Genomic DNA, 20450 nt, shown 5'->3' with positions numbered 1-20450 from the left:
GGTATACCTCACCCAGACTCCCTCTCAGTCCACTTGCTGGCCTGCTCAACCTGATCCAGTCCTCCCCCTTGATCTCCTCCATCACCTTCATCCACCATCCACCATCCACCTTCCTCCTCGCCTCTTCTCACTCTCTCGCTCCGCTCCATCACTCCTACTCAACCCACTGCACCCTGTGGGTGAACTTTCCTTATATCCTACCCCTCATCCCAGGCTCCACCTGCCAGGCCACACCCCTCTCTTGCCCTCCAGCATTGTCCTGGGCTGCCTCCAGCAGTTGCAGCTGGGGCAGCTAATTGTGCTGCGTTGGCGAGCTACAGCTGTGTCTTGTTGGCTGGCTGTCAAGCCTCTCTGGCTAAGCTGATTGCTGAAGGCAGGCCCAGCTGTGTCTCCTTGGCTGGCTGCCCAGCTTCTCCAACAGAGTGCCTCAGGCAGCTCCACCTGGAGTTGCTTTGTTAATGGCATCCCCTGGGCCAGGTTATTGCCTTCTAGCTGGGCTGCAGGCTGGGGTGTGTCTCTGAGCTGCTGTGGCTGCTTCTCCTCCCTGACTGGTAAGGTTTCTGTTTGGTCAGCTGCTGTCTGTCTGTCCCCACTGCCTTTTCCTTCTCCCTCTGCTCTGGCCCCCTTTGGGTTGACCCCACTCTCCCTGCCTGGTCTCCTAGACTCCCACTGGAGGGTGGGACTAGCTGGCCTCCACCTACACCTTCTAACCCTCTGAGGCTTGGGTGCTTCTTTCCCTCCCTCCTGTGTAGGTAGGTTCTGGCCCTGGGAGCCTGCTGGGGTGACTCGGTGGCTGTCTCCCAGCTGTCTCCCATCCCCTCCTCCTCCAGGTAAGTCCAGGGGCTGGGCTGTGGACCCTGGACACTGTTAACTGGGACTATAAAAAGCTGATTTGTGCAAAAACTTCACTAGCTTTTCAATAACTTTCTAGGCCTGATTCAAAAGGCTGTTTTACACTTTTAAAGCCATAAACGGATTGATCTCTAACACTGCCTTCCTCCATACAAACTTACCTCTTCCTCTGAGGACAAGCCCAGTGGACCTTCACCCTGTTGGGCTTGTCCTCAAGTGGGTGGCTTTGCAAAACAGCTTTTATAACTATGTTATCAAGACTATGGAACTCTCTACTTAAACATCTTTCTTTCTTTACTTGCCTTCAGTTGTCAGAGCAAAGGTGATTCCTTTCCAGATATCCTTTGAGACTCAAAGACTGCTCTCAGATGTTAATACGGATGGTTTCTCAGTTGCTTCTGTATTGATCTGGAAATCCATGTTTCAATTTTGGTATTCCATTGTAAGAATCAAACTTGTGATTCCTTATTTTTCTACCATATTGTATTATGCTGCACCAAATGCATGCAGTGAATATGTCAGTGAATCAGCATTATGCATATATTTTACACAGAGATGATATACATTATACATATAAACACTATATGTTTATGTGTATTCAAAATACAAATTAATCTCCATAATCAGCAGTAAAAAGCAGAAACCAACAAAAATTTAAACAATCAGGCAACCCATACAGGGAACATTCACATGTTCCTAATTACAAATTATTAGCTATAGATTTGCTGTAGGTTTTCTAAGCAGAGTTACAATCTTCTACGCCCATTGAAGTTAATGTGCTTTAAAGGATGTAACTCTGCTTAAGTCAGCATTGCTAATAAGCTTTTGTTAGCTCCCTTTTGGATGCTGATGAAAACGTGGGATACAAATATTTTAAGGAATACATAGAAAGTGGGACACTCACATAGTAGCTTCGTGCAAGCTGGACATAGACAAGGCCGGCTGTTTGATTGCTTTGCTTTCATTCAGAGGTGAGACAAAGGCAGGCTCGTTCTCCTCATCTGAGTGACAGAGATGACCGTCAGTGGGCAGGCTGAGGGACAATGTGGCCGAGGATAATTCACAGCTGCTCTGGGAATGGTCTTCATCAGAATCTTCCTCCTCCTGCTTGTAACAAGGAATGCAGGTTATCAAATTAACTGCCAGAAGGGTTCCTTAGAGTAGAGTTAGCTGAGAAAATAGGCAGACAGGAGATTAATTGGGACCAAAACGAACTCTGCCTTTGGGATACAAGCTCCGTGCTTTTCATCAAAGATCTGGTGGTCATTTTCAAGTGATGATCTAATCAGCTTTGCTTTGGAATCAGTCGGGGTGGGGGGTAGTTGTGAATTTCCTGCATTGTGCAGGGGGTTGGACTTGATGACCCTAGAGGTCCCTTACAACTCAATGATTCTATGGTTCTAATAAGAAGAGAGGTGAAATCAAGCTTGAAAAAACTAAATATTTATTATTGTACTCTGGTATGCATATCTTTTGCTTGGATTGTTCTGCCAACATTTCATGGGGAGAATTCCCAGGGAAGAATGACAAATTGTGTGAACAGACCCCCTCTCTCCAAAGGCCAAGTATGTTCTGCAGTCTAAGAGCCAAACTATACAAGGTGTTGTGACCCCTTTCTTTCTCTTGGGTAGATTTGGTCTTTAAGCCTTTTAATTCTTGTCCCCTCTTGGTAGATTGCTGCCGCCAGGAATTAAATTCTAGAATAATTTAAATTTCTCCTTTTAGTAACGTGCCCAAGAGACAGGCCTTTTCGTGGTACTATGTGGCCCTGAAGGAAGGAATAGGATATAGGAATAACAGATGCTCTGGGATACTAAAAAAAACAAAGTAAACTTTTATTTTTATAAGAAGCGTATTGGTGGAAGTGGAAAAAATGGAAGGTGGTAGTCGTCGGGGACTCCTTGCTCAGGGGTATGGAACGCCATGTCTCTGGGCCAGATCCCCTATTCTGAGAGATGTGTTGCTTGTCGGCAGCCAGAATTCAGGATATTACCGACCGGCTGCCAAAACTCATCAAGCCTGCTGATAAGTACCCGTTTGTGCTGATTCATGTGGGAACGAACTACACGGCTTCGAATACTGTTGCAAGAATTAAAGAGGATTATGAAGCCCTTGGAAGGCAGTTGAAGACATTGGTATTCTCTTCTATCCTTCCAGTCACAGGAAGAGGAGCATGCAGGGAGCGGACCATACTTGAGGTGAATCACTGGCTGAGATGGTGGTGCCGGCAGGAGCGCTTTGGGTTCTGGGACCATGGGATAGGTTTACTTAGAGAAGGCCTTCTAGCACATGATGGACTTCACCTCTCAAGGGCAGGGAAGAAAACATTTGGAATGAACCTGGAGAACTTCATCAGGAGAGCTTTAAACTGATGCCGCAAGGGGCAGGGGACGATCGACATGGCGACTTCAATGATTAAGTGAACACAGTGGGGACCCACCTGGGTAGGAAAGGTCAAACAAAGGTACAAGGCTACAAGTGTCTATATACCAATGCCCAAAGTATGGGCAATAAGAAAGAAGAGCTTGAGCTTCTATTGCAAACAGAGGGCTATGATATAGTAGGAATTACTGAGACTTGGTGGGATGATTCCCATGACTGGAATGTGCTAGTGGATGGGTATGAGTTGTTCAAGAAAAACCGGAAGTGTAGAAGAGGAGGTGTAGTGACATTGTATGTGAGGAGAGGGCTTGATTGTCAAGAAGTTATGGAGAATGGGGCGGACAGCCCGGTGGAAAGTATATGGGTAGAAATAAGGGGAGGAAGGACAAAGGGTATTATTGTTGGAGTCTGCTACAGAACACCTGACCAGCGAGAAGAAATGGATGCTGCCCTCTTTGAACAGATTGGCAGAGTATCCAGACATCAGAACCTTGTAATTATGGGTGACTTCAACTTCCCCGATGTGTGCTGGGAGACAGGCTCAGTGAAGTGTCATGAATCACACAATTTCTTGACCTGCCTGGCCGATAACTTCCTTTTTCAAAAGGTGGAGGAAGCTACAAGGGGTTCGGCCATACTAGACTTAATATTAACCAACAGGGAAGAATTGGTAGATGAGATGAAGGTGGTGGGGACCTTAGGGGGAAGTGACCATGTCCTCCTTGAATTCCAGTTGCTGTGGGGAGCCAAGGAAGTTCATAGCCAGACTCGTAGGTTAGATTTTCGTAGGGCCAACTTCGATGAACTCAGAGGCTTGATGAGAGTCATTCCGTGGGGGAGTGTGCTGGAAGGGAAAGGAGCGAGTGAAGGGTGGGCCATTCTCAAACACGAGCTTTTGCAAGCTCAAGCCCTCACTATCCCAGCAAGATGGAAACATGGTAAGGGCTCCAAGAAACCAATGTGGATGCACAGAGAGCTCCAGAATAAGCTAAGGAACAAAAAGGAAATGTTCAGGAAATGGAGAGAAGGACAGACCTCTAAAGAGGAGTATATGAGGGTTACTAGGTACTGCAGATCAGCCATCAATGAGGCCAAAGCTCAGTCCGAGCTGGGTCTGGCCAGGAGGACTCACTACAATAAGAAAAACTTCTACAGATATGTGAGAAGCAAACGCAAGGTAAAAGAGGCAATTGGACCGCTGTTGGGAGTAGACGGAGAAACTCTGATGCAGGACAGAGAAAAAGCAGACAGGCTTAATGACTTTTTTGCCTCTGCTTTCTCCCTGAAGAACTCAGGCACATCTAGAGATAGTAGAAAATGTGGCAGGACACCTGAGTGGCTAATTGACATTGACAGAGAGGTAGTGGAGAGGCATCTGGCTGCACTGGATGAATACAAATCCCCTGGGCTGGATGGGGTGCACCCAAGAGTGCTGAAAGAACTTTCCAGAGAACTTGCAGAACCCCTGTCCATCATCTTCAAGGCCTCCTGGAGGACTGGGGATGTGCCACAATATTGGAGAAGAGCAAATGTTATCCCAATCTTTAAGAAAGGGAGGATGGATGACCTGGGAAACTACAGGCCGGTCAGTCTGACTTCTGTTGCTGGGAAGATATTAGAGCAGATTTTAAAGGGATCAATCAGTAAGCATCTGAAGGACCACTCAATGATCCGGGGAAGTCAGCATGGTTTTGTTCCTAACAGATCTTACCAGACCAACCTCGTTTCCTTCTTTGATCGAGTGACCAGCTTACTGGATCAGGGGAACTCTGTTGATGTGATTTATCTGGATTTCAGTAAAGCTTTTGATAAGGTCCCCCATGACATTCTGATGGGCAAACTGGAAGACTGTGGAGTAGACTATAGGACAGTTCGGAGGATAGGGAACTGGTGGGAGGACCGCACTCAAAGAGTGGTGGTCAACTGTGTTTCATCTGATTGGAGGGAGGTGTCAAGGGGGGTGCTGCAGGGCTCGGTTTTGGGCCTGGTACTTTTCAATATTTTTATCAATGATCTGGATGAAGGAGTGGAAGGGCTGCTCATTAAATTTGCTGATCATACCAAATTGGGAGCGGTAGCAAACACCCCAGAAGATAGAATTAAAATTCAACAAGACCTGAATACTCTGGAGAAGTGGGCAGCGGTGAATAGGATGCAATTCAACAAAGACAAGTGCACAGTATTACATCTGGGCCACAAAAATGGGAAGCACAAATACTGGATGGGGGTTACACTTCTGGGCAGTAGTATATGTGAAAGGGATCTTGGGGTAAGAGTGGACTGTAAACTAAATATGAGCAGTCAGTGTGATGCGGTGGCAAAAAAGGCCAATTCAATCCTGGGTTGTATCAAAGGGGCCATAGCGTCGAAATCGCAGGAGGTCATAGCCCCTCTCTATACTGCCTTGGTCAGGCCACACCTTGAGTATTATGTGCAGTTCTGGAGGCCTTACTTCAAAAAGGATGTGGACAAAATCGAGAGGGTGCAGAGGAGAGCGACGAGAATGATCAGGGGTCTAGAGACTGAGCCCTACGAGGAAAGGCTGAGGGCCTTGGGAATGTTTAGTTTGGAGAAGAGGAGGTTGAGGGGGGACATGATTGCTCTCTTTAAATATTTGAAAGGCTGTCATTTCGAGGAGGGCAAAGAGCTGTTCCAGTTGGCAGCAGAGGGTAGGACGTGAAGCAATGGGCTAAAACTCCATGCACAAAGGTACCAGCTGGATATTAGGAAAAACTTTTTCATGGTCAGAGTAGTTCAAAAGTGGAATCTGCTGCCTTGGGAGGTGGTGAGCTCCCCTTCACTGGCAGTTTTCAAGAAGAGGCTGGATGAATACTTGTCAGAGATGCTTTAGGCTGATCCTGTACTGGGCAGGGGGTTGGACTAGATGGTCTGTATGGCCCCTTCCAACTCTATGATTCTATGATTCATATTATTTCTAAAACTTAATCGTTTCAAAAGAGTAGTTCTCAATTCTTAAAGGTACTTTACTTAAGCCCAGTCACATAGATCTCCTCTCAGGCTTCACACACAGTTTGCCTGGTTTTGGTATTAATTTCTCTTTCAATTACAAGTAAGACCTTTTCTCAGGCGCACACACAGTTTGCCTGCTTTCTCCTGACTGAATGTTCTTTTACAGTTCAGCCTTCTACACAGGTTATATTTCTCTCAGACAACATAAACAAGCTCAGGCTGCACACAGTTTGCCCTGCATTCTCCTGACTGAATATTTTCTCTCAGAACTGCTTAAAAATACTGAGGCTGCATACAGCTTGTCTGCTAATACCAGACTCAATATTTGTCTCAGAAATGATTAAACATGCTAAGGCTGCACTCAGCTTGCCTCTCTTGCCCTGACTGACTCTTTTCTCTCCCTCAGTAACTAAAAACTGCATTCACTGTGCCCACACTCTCAGTCATCAACCAATCATCTCCCTCACTCCTCCCTCTCTTTCACCCCCACTCTTCATGTATGCCACACCAAGCATTTAAAGACACATACACACGTTCACTTAAAATCATTACACAAGACTATTCGAGTGTCAAGAATCCTGGCTGTTCCTCCCTGCCCATGTCCACTTTACCTCGGGTGACCATGTGTTCTGTGGTCCTAGTCTATGCACATGTCAGGTAACTAGCGTAGTCATGGTTGTGAGCAGCGGTCATTTCATAGAAAAAAAACTGCAGGAACTCATTAGCATAACTCATTAGCGTATGCCACACCCCTTGATCAGGCAAAACTGGCCAGGATTCGGCTGCTGCCAGATGGGGGAGTGTTCCCCCACCTGGCAGTGGCCCAATCAGAGCCATTTTGCCCCCAATCCAAGCCAAAACAGGCCCAAAATGGCCATTTTGGGCACATTTTGGCCTTGATCAGGCCCAAAACGGCATGGATTGGATCAGTGCCAGGCAGAGGAGGGGTCCCCCACCAGGCACCAACCCAATCCTGGCAGTTTTGGGCCTGATAGAGGCCAAAATGTGCCCAAAATGTCCAAAAAAGGTCATTTGGGACCAGATCACGGCCAAAACAGCCAGGACCACATCAGTGCTAGGCAGGGGAGGGTTCCCCACCAGGCACTGACCAGATCCCAGCAGTTCTGGGCCTGATCTTGGCAGAAAATGGTCCAAAGAGCCGAAAGTGGCCATTTTGGGCCAGGATCGGGCCAAACAGGACTGGATCAGGTCAGAGCGAAGTGGAGGAACCCTCCTCTGCCCAGCACTGCCCCAGTCCAGGCTGTTTCAGCCCATATCAGGGCCCAAAAGGGCCGAAAAATGTGCAAAATGGCCATTTTGGGACCATTTGAGCCCAAATCAGGGCCTAAAAGGCTGGGAATGGGTCGGTGCTGGGTGGGAGATGCCTCCGCCGCCCGGCACTCACCCAATCCGGGCCATTTTGGCCTCAATCCAGGCCAAAACAGGCCCCAAATGGCCATTTTTGACCAGTTTCGGGCAGGATCGGGGCTGAAACAGCCGCGACTGGGTCGGTGCCGGGTGAGGGAGGCTCCACCTGCCTGGCACTGACCATATCTGGGCCGTTTTGGTCCTGATCAGGGCTGTTTCGGCCCCAATCCATGCCGAAATGGCCTGAAATGGCCATTTTGGGCCCGTTTTGGCCCGTATCAAGGCCAAAATGGCCGAGACCACATCGTCACCGGGTGGGGGAGGCTTCCCCTGCCCAGCACCAACCTGATCCGGGCCGTTTTTGCCCCGATCTGGGCTGAAATAGGCCCAAAATTGCCCCCAGTGGCCATTTTTTTACCCATTTTGTCCAAGGTTGGGGGCCTAACCCTAACCCAATCTGGGCCGTTTCAGCCCCAATCCAGGCCAAAACCGCCCAAAATGGCCGAGAATGGCCATTTTGGGCCCATTTTGGCCCGGATTGGGGCTGAAACAGCCAGGATCTCATCGGTGCTGGGTGGGGGAGGTTTCCCCCACCTGGCAGTGACCTGATCTAGGCCGTTTGGGCTCCAATCCACGCCAAAATGGGTCCAAAGTGGCCAAAAATAGTGATTTTGACCCGTTTTCAGCCAGGATTGGGGCCAAAGCAGCTGAGACCGGGTCGGTTCCGGGCAGGGGAGGCTCCCCCTGCCCAGCATTGACCTGATCCTGGCCATTTTGGCCCTGATCAGGGCTGTTTTGTCCCTTATCCAGGTCAAAACAGGCCCAAAATGGCCATTTTAGGCCCATTGCAGCTCGGATTGGGGCCGAAACAGCCCAGATCGGGTCAGTGCCAGGCAGGGGATGCTTCCTTTGCCCAACATCAACCCGATCTGGGCTGTTTTGGCCCTGATTGTGGCCATTTTGTCCCCAATCAAGGCCTAAATGGCCCAAAATGTTTTAAAGTCAGGTGGGCGGGGCCACCTTGGGGAAGCTACCAGAATGCCGTTCCTGTGCATTCCCCCTCGAAATGAGCCCTGGTTATGAGTGTCCATAGTCAAAATCAGCAAGTCATCATTGTAGAGTTGATTTTGGGTAGCTTCCACTTCTCTCTCCCCTCTTTTTGTCCTTCGATCCAGCTTACATCCAAATTGTTTTGCTTTTAATACGGTATGTTTTAAATCCTCCTGTTTTCTAGTTGATGCTGCCACCTCCCTACTCCTTCCTACACCCTCTACACCCCCCCCCCCCATAACTTCCTTCTCCTCCTCTCCATGCAGCATTTTTGGTTGGGATAAGGAGGAGGTGAGAAAAAAGATCATGGCAACATGATTGAGCATCTGAGCAAAAGTTCAGAAACGTGCCAGATATATGAACCATAAAAGAACGGGGTGAGGTTAATAAATTTGAATTTGAATTTGAAAAAGAACAGGGTGAGGGGTACTTGTTCTCATTTGGCTCAGCAATAAAGAGCAAATTGGGTAAAATTTTGCCATTATTTCCAATGGGAAATGCAATTCAGGGCTTTCCAGGGGTCTGGGGGACCATTTTAGGACTGAATTTTAGCAAATTTGCTGGGGACCTACTTCTAGCTGTTCTCTAAAGACTCCCCAAGTTTCATGAAGATTTGACTGGGAGGGGCCCTTTACGGGCCTGGAAAGAAGGTGCCACCAGCCACCTTCAATCTCCATTATTCCCTGTGTGGAAAACTAGAGAAGCTATCTTGAGGTCTAGGCTGGCATTTTGCAAGCAAAATTCATCAAATTTTCAGGAGACCTACTGTCAGGGTCATGGCTGCTGCTATAAGCTATAATTTACAAGCTTCATGGTCTATATTATGCTGGGGCTTGATATTCATTGACATGCTCTGTAAAATCTTGTGTGCAAAAGGTCCTGTTAGCTGACACGGCAGCTGACTGTTGAATTTTTAGCAAGACAAGAGCCATTACCATAGCCACATAACCTTGACTTTATGTCAGTTCCTGGCAGGTAGATCCCTCGGACCCTCTCCAGTGAACACATATTGGTTCCAATAGAAAAGGCTTTATTCAGGATTTTACAGTTCAGGTCTGTACTCCATCATAGAGCTTGGTAGAAGTGACAATTCAAAACAACAGATCAATATTATACTTGAGTTTTCCCACGTTCCAGCAACAACCGTTTTGGCGCGCAGGGGTACACTGGTTCTGTGAGAACCTATTATAGTTATGGCTAAGCTGTGAGTACACAATACTGAATTCCCAGCATCTGGGCAAAGTAACAAAGGTAAGCATTTGGAGTCTCCAAGGTCATTTCTAGCTCAGAGATGCATAGTTCTGTAAGATAACAGGAGGCCCATCCTGGCTGGAGGAATAACAGTTATAGTATGAAAAGAACATGGCTACTGAAAGAATACAGCAGGTTAGACATTCAATATACTGTGGCATCATTGACAGAACAAACAAACAAACCTGGCATGGATATACAGAGACATGACATTCTGCCCCTTCAAAGATCCTCTCCTCCTCTCACAGGGGTCCAGTCTTGTCAGCAAACAGTTCATGGAACTTCTTGATGAGCCTGGGGGCTTTCATGTTAGAGCTCTTAATCCATTCCTGGTAAGCAGGGTCAAAGTATTTCCATCTCGCCTGGTAAAATAGCTGATTGTGTTTGATTTTAGAGTCGAAGATGCTTCCTATTTCATGATGAACTTTGACCATCTACTAAAATGTGATGAGCGGCTCCCCTTTCAGGATGCCATTTGTCAGGTGGGGGAGCCTTTTTTAAAAGACTGAAGTGAAAGCCTGGGTGGGTTTGATGTAGGTTCTTTGGCAATCTCACTTCTACAGTCACTTCATTGATCAGTTTTTTCACAGGAAATGGCCCTAAAAATTTCCAGCCGAGTTTTTTTACTAGGCTGCTCCTCCGTCAGGTTTTTTGTGGAGATATATACAAAGTCTCCTGGTTGCAGCTTCCAGGGAGAAGAGCGTTTCCTGTCAGCAAATTTTTTATAGTCCTCTTTAGCTTTGGTAAGGGTGTTTTGGATAACTTTCCACTGGGATGTTAAAGTACTCCTGGTTGCTGAGATTTTGGAGCTTGAGCAAAAGGCATTGGAGCTTGAGCAAAAGGCAAAAATAGCCCTGTGCTATTTTGAAAGGGGATGCATCTGTGGACTGAATTGTTATATGCATATTCAGCAAAACCCAGAAAATAACTCCAATTATCTTGCTGATAATTAATGTAGCATCTTAGGAATTGTTCTAACACTTGGTTTGTTTTTTCTGTTTGTCTGTTATTCTCTGGATGATGAGTGGAGCTAAGTCCTTGTTCAGTTTCTGTTACTTGGAGTAGCTCCCACCAGAAGCTGGCAATGAATTGTACTCCGCAGTCGGAAATGACCTTATTAGGAAATGAGTGCAGCTGGATGACGTGCTGCATAAACAAAGCTGCAAGCTTCTTTGTTGTAGGGATAGTGGTGCAAGGTATGAAATGAGCTTGTTTGGAAAACAAATCCACCACCACCCAGATTACAGAATTCCCCTTAGAGGGGGGTAGGTTGGTAATAAAGTCCATTAAGATTACCGACCAGGGTCTGGCAGGGGTTTCTAGTGGCTGTAGCAATCCTGGGGGCTTCTCTTTTCTGGATTTCCCCATGATGCAGATTTGACAAAATACACATACTGGGAAACATCTTTCCTCATGTTTGGCCACCAAAATTGCCTTTGCTCCAGCTGTAATGTTTTCAAATATCCGAAATGCCCAGCTAACGGATAATCATGGCATTGTTTCAGTACTTCTTCTCTAAGGCTGGCTGGGATGTACAATTTATTGTTTTTGTACCAGTTGCCATCTTTCCCTTCTTTCAGATTGGCTTTGGGTACATCTCCCCCCCCCCTTTTCTGTTTCTGCCTTAACTTTCTTCTCCCATTTGGTGAGATCAGACATTGAAGGGGTTTGGCTCTGCGCTCAGCTGCGGGTAGTTACTGCCCCTCCCAACTGAGTGGGTGAAAACATGGTTCGATCACCTCCTCCCTTTTGCTTTCATGTTGGGGCACGTGCACGAGAAAGCGTCTGCCAGGAAATTCGTTTTGCCTTCCAAGAAGAAAGGATACAATTAATTATCCCACTACTCTATAGATTTAAACCATTAGAGTATTATATGGATTTTAGTCCTGAAACCCTTCGGGTATATCTTTTAGAGGATAGCCAGAGAACTGTATCTTACGCAGTTGCAAAATTCTGTGTGATGGTACTCAGAAAGTGGAATCACTTGACGAAGGAAATGTCAATTGCTGGGAAGTGAATTAACGAAGTAAATGAGTTTTACTGTTATATATATATATATAATTGTATATATGTGATTTTATCTTTTATGTATTTACCCATTTTAAGTATTTAAAAACTGCTCTTTTTATCTGTACTTTACTTGGCTGGTCTTCTGACCGTAATAAACCTTTAGATTGGTTTTGCCAGGGAGGTGTTTCAACGTAAAGTTGAACTTGGAGAAGAACTCCACCCACCGCAGTTGCTTAGCACCCAGTCTGCGGGGGTTATGCAAAGCTTCTAGGTTTTTGTGATCAGTTCAAACTTCAAACAGCACTTTTGCTCCTTCTAGCCAGTGCCTCCATGCAGACAGCACTAATTTAATAGCTTACTGTGGATTACTAAAAGTTGCAATCCAGCCTATCTCTTGCAATTAGACATGAGTCCATTGGTTCCAAAAGATTTTACTGAATATAAACAACCATTATAGTCCACTGACCAAGATGCAATATCTTGGCTGGTACACGAGTATTGTTATGAATGACAGGCAAAGGTTAAGGTACAGAATAGCATAGCCCAGCAAGTCCCATCCTCCCCCCATAGTTCTCAAAACAAACGGCTTGAGAGAGTGAAACTTTCCCAAGGCTGGAAAGGTTGTAGTCATAACATTCCTCTTCTTTGATATAACTGTTATTGGACTGCTAGTCACCTGCAAAAGAAGAGCTTAAAACACTGACAGGATTAAAATGGAGTCTCTTTGGTTAGATCACATAAGGAACATAGTCAGACCTGACATTTCTGCCCCCTCTAAAATGTCCTTCCCCCAGGTTTGAAAGGGTAGAGATTGTGAAAAGATTTTACCAATCTAGGAGCATGAACATGAATAGCCTCCACCCATTCATCAAACCCAGAATCAAAGTCCTTCCACCTGATGAGGTAAAAAAGCTTATTACGTTTGATTTTAGAGTCCAAAATTTGTTGTACTTCATAACGGATTTGGTCATCAATCAAGGTTGGTATGGGAGGAGCACGGGTATGCCATTGATCTGCTGGGGGGACCCTTTTCAAAAGGCTGATATGGAAAGTAGGATGGACGTAATGGAGGTTCTTTGGTAAATCAAGTGCTACAGTCACTTTGTTGATGATTTTACGAACTGGAAAAGGTCCCAAATACTTTAGTGCTAATTTATGGCTGGTTTGAGCGAGTTTCAAATTTTTTGTAGACAAATAAACAAGGTCTCCTGGATGCAATTCCCATTCGGCCGCACGATGGCGATCAGCGTATTTCTTATAGTCCTGTTTAGCTTTGTTAAGATGTTGTTGAATGAGAGTCCATTGTTGAGCTGCCTCCCCCAACCATTCTGAAACGTCATTGGAGGCTGTTGCGGGGGGAAGAGCTTCAAAAGGAAATGGTTTAAAGTGATAGCCATAAACTACTTTGAATGGCGTTTCCCCGGTGGACGCATGCACACTGTTGTTGTAAGAAAATTCTGCTAAAGGCAATAAATCAATCCAATTGTCCTGCTGGAAATTGATGTAGCAACGGAGAAACTGTTCTAATAATTGATTAGTTTTTTCTGACTGTCTGTCGGTTTGCGGATGGTGGGCGGAGCTTAAACCTTGTTCAATTTCCATAAGTTGCATAAGCTCCCGCCAGAAGTTGGCAACGAATTGTCCGCCACGGTCAGATATCACCTTCGATGGAAAAGAATGGAGTTTTACAATATATTTCAGAAAAATATCCGCCAACCTGTTTGCCGAAGGCAGAGTAGTGCAGGGAATGAAGTGGGCTTGTTTTGAAAATAGATCCATTACAACTAAAATGCAGGTGTGATTTTTGGAGGGGGGAAGATCTGTGATGAAATCCATAGAAATAATTTCCCACGGTCTACTTGGAGTTTCAAGGGGTTGTAAAAGTCCAGGAGGTTTGCCTTTTTGCGTTTTGGCGCTGAGGCAAATGGGACACAAAGCTACATATTGCGAAATGTCTTTGCGCATGCCTGGCCACCAAAATTGTCTTTGGATCAAATGAAGGGTCTGAGCGAGGAGGTTGTGTTGTGCGGCTGCGCGTAGTAACCACATACCCCAGTTGGGTAGGCAAAAATACTGTGTCTATTGTCTCCTCCCTCCTGCTTTTGAGTTGGGGCATGCGTGAGAGGGCATCCGCTAGGAAATTAGTTTTTCCAGGCAAGAATTTGAGGGTGAAATTGAATTTTGAAAAGTATTTTGCCCATCTTAATTGTTTGGCGTTGAGTCTCTGAGGACTGCGTAACGCTTCTAAATTTTTGTGATCTGTCCAAACCTCAAAAGGATGGCGGGCCCCTTCCAGCCAATGTCTCCAAGCGGAGAGCGCCGTTTTTACAGCAAAAGCTTCCTTTCCCCAAACATTCCAATTTCTTTCGGCTTCAGAAAATTTACGGGAAAGGTATGCACACGGTCTGAGAATACTGTCTGTTCCCTGCTGCAGGAGGACGCCCCCAATTGCGGTATCGCTGGCGTCCACCTGTACTATGAATGGGCGATTTTCATCAGGGTGTTGCAGCACTGGTTCGGATATGAATTGCTGCTTTAATTGATCAAAGGCTAATTGGCATTGCGGTATCCATAATAATTTCGCCTTTGGTTTTTTAGCTTGCTCCCCTTTGTCTTTGGTTTTTAAGAGTTCTGTGAGGGGGAGAGTTATTTGGGCAAAGTTTTGTATAAATTCTCTATAGAAATTGGCAAACCCCAGAAAGGATTGCAGTTCTTTACGATTTGTGGGGGTTTGCCAGTCTTGAACTGCTTTCACTTTGCCTGGATCCATTTTCAACCCATCTTTTGAGATGCAATATCCCAAGTAACTAAGTTCAGTTTTGTGAAATTCACATTTAGACAATTTGATGGGCAATTTATTGCACATGAGAGTAGTTAATACTCGTTGCACTAAGTGTACATGTTCTTCTTCGGTTTCTGAGTAAATTAACACATCATCCAGGTAAACAACTACTCCTTTATATAAAAATTCGTGCAATACTTCATTGATCATGGACATGAAAACTGAAGGGGCCCCGGCCAAGCCAAAAGGCATAACTAAATATTCGTACTGCCCTAAGGGCGTATTGAACGCAGTTTTCCACTCATCCCCCTCTCGTATACAAACGTGGAAATAAGCATCTTTTAAGTCCAATTTTGTGAAGATCTTACCTTGGGCCATGACGTTGAGTAGATCTCTGATGAGAGGTAAGGGATAGGCGTTTGTGGAGGAGACTGCATTAAGTCCTCTGAAGTCAGTGCACAGTCTTAACCCTCCATCTTTCTTATTAACAAACAATACTGGTGCAGCATGAGGGCTGTTTGCGGGTCGGATGAAACCCCTTTGTAGATTAGTGTCAATGAATTTTCGGAGCTCCTCTCTTTCATTTGGGCTCATTGGATAAAGTCTACCTTTAGGCAATGTGGCTCCAGGGATGATTTCCACTGCACAATCTGTCCTCCTATGGGGAGGTAAGGTGTTGGCCTCTTCTTAAGCTCCGCTCATCATCCTCAAACCGACAGCCAGTCGGAACACACAAATCAAGTGCTGGAACAATTCCTCCAATGCTACATCAACTATCAACAAGACAACTGGGTCGATTTCCTTCATTTTGCCGAATATGCGTATAACAACGCCATACACAGTTCTACAGGAGCATCCCCCTTCAAGGTAGTACACAGATATGAAGTACACGCTATACCCTTTGAAACTAATTCTGAAACGCAAAGACTAGAGGACCTGGGAGAATGGTGGTCCTCCCTTACAGAACAATGGGAAATCATTCAAAAATCTTTGAAAAAAGCCAAAGTGGACTACAAAAAATATGCAGATCGCCATCGTGCGGAGCAATGGAAACTGCAACCTGGAGACAGGATGTATGTCTCCACAAAACATTTTAGAAGTGAGCAGCCCTGCAAAAAGTTAGGACTTAAGTATATGGGACCTTTCCCAGTCAAAAGAGTGATTAATGATGTGACAGTGGAGCTTGAACTACCAAAGAACCTACGCCAAATGCACTCAACATTCCACTTTAGTCTCTTAAAGAAAGCACCTCCACCTGATGAGTAGCATCCTGAGAAAGGAATCCCACATACTACCCTCATAGATGGTCAAGTCCATTATGAAGTGGAAGAAATCCTGGACTCAAAAATGAAACACAAAAAACTTTTTTTATCTCATCAGGTGGACTTTGATGAAAGCTTTAGAGAGTGGGTAGAAGCCTCTCACATACATGCCCCAAAGCTCATAGCCAAATTCCACAACAGATACCCTGACAAGGTGGGTTCTGGTGGGAGAGGGGAGGCCTTTGGAGGGGCAGAAATGTCAGGTCTGTTACCCACAGTTCTTCCATATTGCTTGCCTAATGTATTTTTCCAGTACCGTTTATGTTCACAGGAGCAGTTTGGTTCCCGAGACAGTCTTATCTGAGATGGCTCACCACAGCGAACTTGAGACAACTCCTTTCGTTTTCCCACGTTCTGTACTAACTGGGTAGACACCGAGGGTGGGGGCTGGCCTAAAGGGTTTGATATACTGTAGCAAGCATTTAACACGTCATTCTCAACAAGAGATCTGTGTACAACCAAAGCTTCTTTTAGCCTTTGGATTACCTATGGACACTTGTACTTTCTGAATATATATATTCTCTCAATAAACAACCTTTGACTCAAGAGACCCTGGATTTCTTGCTGCAAGGGGTGGGAGATGAAATTAGAGTATCCTGCTATCCATAGACTGACACTTACTTACTTACTTTCAAAATAAGAAGGAAAAAAGAGGACAGTAGTGAAAGCAAAAAACTCTATAACTCTATCAGTCCCCCCCTCTCTTGTCTCTTCAGAACACATACAGAATATATGGTGTTATAAAAGAAAAAAAATGGAAGGAGCCATAGAGATAAGGGGTTAGGTCTGCATTATTAAATCCTAGTCTGAGTCTTATCCTTGTTTTTTCTTCTTTCTTCCTGTAAAATGGTACATCCAGTCCTTATTCTATCTGCGCCGCCGAAGGTAGATTTCCTTATCTTCCAGCCAATTCTGACGAGGGTCGATAAAAATGTTGTTACTTCTCTGTTTATTTTTCTGCTTTAAAATCTGCTGCACTGTTCCCCCCCACCCCTTTCAGTAGTAGAATGCTAGGTTCTCTCTTTGCAGGTCTGCTTTGTGGCTCTGCCTCTTTCTTGCTACTACCTTGTTTCTTCAAGAAGATGTACTGGTACAACCGTCCATTTTGTAGATTATATTTTTTCTCATTTCGCTCTATTTTTCTTTCAGTTAGATCTGTCTCTTTAGAGATTTCTTCTGTATTGCCATTTTTTGACTTACTTTTATCCATTTCTACTCCAAATGTCCCGTCTGCTTTAATTAATAGTTCAGTCATTAATTTAGAAATTTCTTGCAATTTAGAAAGTACTTCTTCTTCCCAGGAAGCCATTTCATATTACTTATAGGTGTTATGTCCAAACTCATCAAAGTGTTAAAAAGCTTTGTTTTGTTAATTATGTTCAAAGATTTATTGCTTTCCAGCCATCTGCTGAGTCTCTTTACAATCTCTCTCTGTCTCTCCCTACTCCCAACGTTGTCCTGGCAGCTGCCTCACAATCAGGCCGGTTAGCCCTCATAAAACCATAAAACAATCTCCTTACTTGACGGAAAGCGTTGTGGAATCTCTTGAGGCGTCTTCGAGTTGTTTTTATCTGTCTTGTTAGGGATCTGCTTTATTCATTGTAGTTCATTTTGGCTTGTTGGACTTTCGGTTTTAGCAGCTTCGTAGTCATATTGGCTCCTTCGTTGGTCCTTGCTTTCAGAACTGGTGTCGGGGCTTCCCGGGGGTTGCCAGACCCCTTGAGCTCTTTCACCTTGTTCCAACCTGCCTCCCCTCTCCGGGGGGAGACTTGGGGGCCCGAATTCTCGAGTCCCAAGGAACCAGAAAGGTCTCGGCAGAGAGGTCATAAAACTCAGCTGCTATAAATTCACTGCTTCATCCTGGAAGTCTATGTCTCTCACCCTTTGTTTAAACAATACTTTTTGCCTGGTCACTGCCCTGAGTCAGTAGGTCGGCAGGTGAGAGTCCCAATATTTCTAGGTTGCTCTTAACCATCTGCATCCACCTAGACTGGTAAGGATCTTGGTTTATTAGAGGGAGAAGGCCTTTTTGATTGTTATATATCTTGAGCCACTGATAAACAGAAGATAGCAATATTCTGGCTTCAATTCTCATTTGGCCTGTTTCTAGCCATAGGAGGGCATTTTGCACTCCTGGGGGTACCTATAAGACAGCACGGATAAATTTGGACTGAATCTTCTTGAGAATTTGCAAATTATCAGCGGATATGCCCAAATTAATACCATATAGGAGTTGCGCAAGGGCTTTAGCTTGATACATCTTCAGTGCTGCTGGGACATATAAGCCCCCCTTAGATCGAAAAAATCTCGATAGCATGCACCGCCCTTTCAGCTCTCTCCACCATCAGATTACAGTGTGCTGTATTAGCCCCTGAATCCTGTATAACCACCCCCAGGTAGATAAATTCATTTACTTGTTGAATTTTATTCCCTTTCATCCTCTGGGATCACTTCTTGGGGTGTCTGCCAAATACCATTACCTTTGTTTTATCAAAGTTGATTGTTAGGTGTTCTTTGTTGCAGTATGTTGTGAATCTATCTAGCACCCTTTGGAGTCCTAATGGGGTCCTGGCTAATAGGACTTTATCATTTGCATAGAGCAGAACTGGTAAATGGCATGAAGCAAGCTTCGGCGGATGGAAATTGAGGCCAATCATATATTTCACCATGTCACTGATGTAATAATTAAATAACATGGGGGCCAATAGGCAGCCCTGCCTAACTCCTTAAAATGTTTTTATTGCTCCAGTGAGTAGTCCCTGCCAGTTACATCTCACTCTAAGATATGATTCCTCATGCAGGGCGTGGATGAGAAATGTTATATATAGTTTGTCATTTCTGTACCAGCCCCCCTCCTTCTCCTCCATCAGAGGATCTTGGGAGACCGCCCCACCTTCCTTTCCTTGCTCTTCTCTGACTTTTTCTAACCAGGAGTCCGGCGGGTTTACCAAAAGTTAACTGGCCTGCTGGCGTGTCACTACAGCCTCTCCCAGCTGTGTTGGTGTGAACATAGTGTCTATTACCTCCCTCTCTTGACTTTCATGTTGTGGGAGGCATGATAAGGCATCTGCCAGGAAATTCGTCATCCCGGGGAGGTGTTTGAGCAAAAGTTGAAACTTTGAGAAAAATTCTGCCCATCTAAGTTGCTTCACTCCCATCCTTTGGGATGAGTGGAGGGTTTCCAAATTCTTGTGGTCCATCCTCACCTCAAACAGTACCTTGGCCCCTTCAAGCCAATAGCACCATGCTGACAGAGGTAATTTAACGGCAGCTGCTTCTTTGTCCACACCGACCAATGTCTCTCAGAGTCATAAAATTTGCGGGAAACATATGCACAGGGGTGTAACTGCCCATCCTCCCCCTCCTGCAGTATTACCCCTCCCATTGCAGTGTCACTCGCATCCACCTGCACAATGAATTTCCAGTTCTCATCTGGATGGTGCAGGATGGGTTCGGAGGTAAAGAGTGATTTCAGCTTCTGAAATGTCTGCTGACACTTGTTAGTCCAGGCCAACTTAGTACTCGGTTTGACTCCATCTGCCCCCTTCCCCTTAGTCTTTAGCAGATCAGTTAACGGTAGAGCAGTCTGGGTGAAATTTTTTATGAACGGCTTGTAAAAGTTTACAAAACCCAGGAATGATTGAAGTTGCCATCTAGTTGTAGGGGCTTCCCACCCCAACACATCCTGCACCTTGGCTGGGTCCATCGCCAAGCCCTTTTGGAAGACTCAATAGAAAGTCCAGCTCCTCCTTCTGGAACTCACACTTGGAAAGCATAGCGTACAGTTTATTTGTATAAAGAGTGCTCAGCACTTCTCTGACCAATTTCACATGTTCTTCATAGGTATCCATGTAAATCAAAACATCATCAAGATAAACTACCACTCATTTCAACTTAGTCCTTGCCCGCTCCCCCTCGAGAAGGTCTTCGTACTGTGTCTTTGGTGCTCGTAAGAAAGGCTCTCACACTCTGTAGCTCTGGGGTTTGGGCTGCATACTGAGTCACATACCACCTCACTGCACCTCCTCCCAGTTGGGAACTCTGGTAGCTTACCTGGCTGGTTTCATCTGGAAGGGTGTGGCCCCATTCCCACAGGAACTCCACCACTTGCACTAGGAAGTACCTTAGCTCACAGAATCACAGAGTTGGAAGGGGCCATACAGACCATCTAGTCCAATCCCCTGCCCAATGCAGGGTGAGCCTAAAGCAGCTCTGACAAATATTCATCCAGCCTCTTCTCAAAAACTGCCAGTGAAGGGGTCCCCTTCAAAACGAGCCTCCAGCTTACGTAGCTCCAACGGATGTTGAAACGGCAGCCTCGGCATCTCCTCAGGCAGCTGTCCTCCTCCAGGCCTAATGGGTTGCAGCAACTATTGATGGGGCCCCTGGTTGTACAGGCCCTTCTGGCAATACTGGGCTCCTTGCCCCCGTTGAAGTATCAGGCTTCCTTGATCATTTGGAGG

The 20450-nt window shown here is 45.5% G+C and overlaps 1 protein-coding gene across 1 annotated transcript in view; it reads right to left on the bottom strand.

Moving 5' to 3' along the window:
• Nucleotides 1-20450, bottom strand: part of FAM13C (family with sequence similarity 13 member C) — a 199463-nt gene that overhangs the window by 19536 nt on the left and 159477 nt on the right. Inside the window, exon 8 of the mRNA XM_055001122.1 lies at nucleotides 1757-1956. Within this exon, the coding sequence (XP_054857097.1) occupies nucleotides 1757-1956 (200 nt within the window). The remainder of the gene's footprint in view (nucleotides 1-1756; nucleotides 1957-20450) is intronic.

This window comes from Eublepharis macularius, chromosome 17 (genome assembly GCF_028583425.1).
Source record: "Eublepharis macularius isolate TG4126 chromosome 17, MPM_Emac_v1.0, whole genome shotgun sequence".
NCBI lineage: Eukaryota > Metazoa > Chordata > Lepidosauria > Squamata > Eublepharidae > Eublepharis > Eublepharis macularius.
Note: the sequence above shows the minus strand (reverse complement) of the source record. Positions and strands in the feature narration are given on the sequence as shown.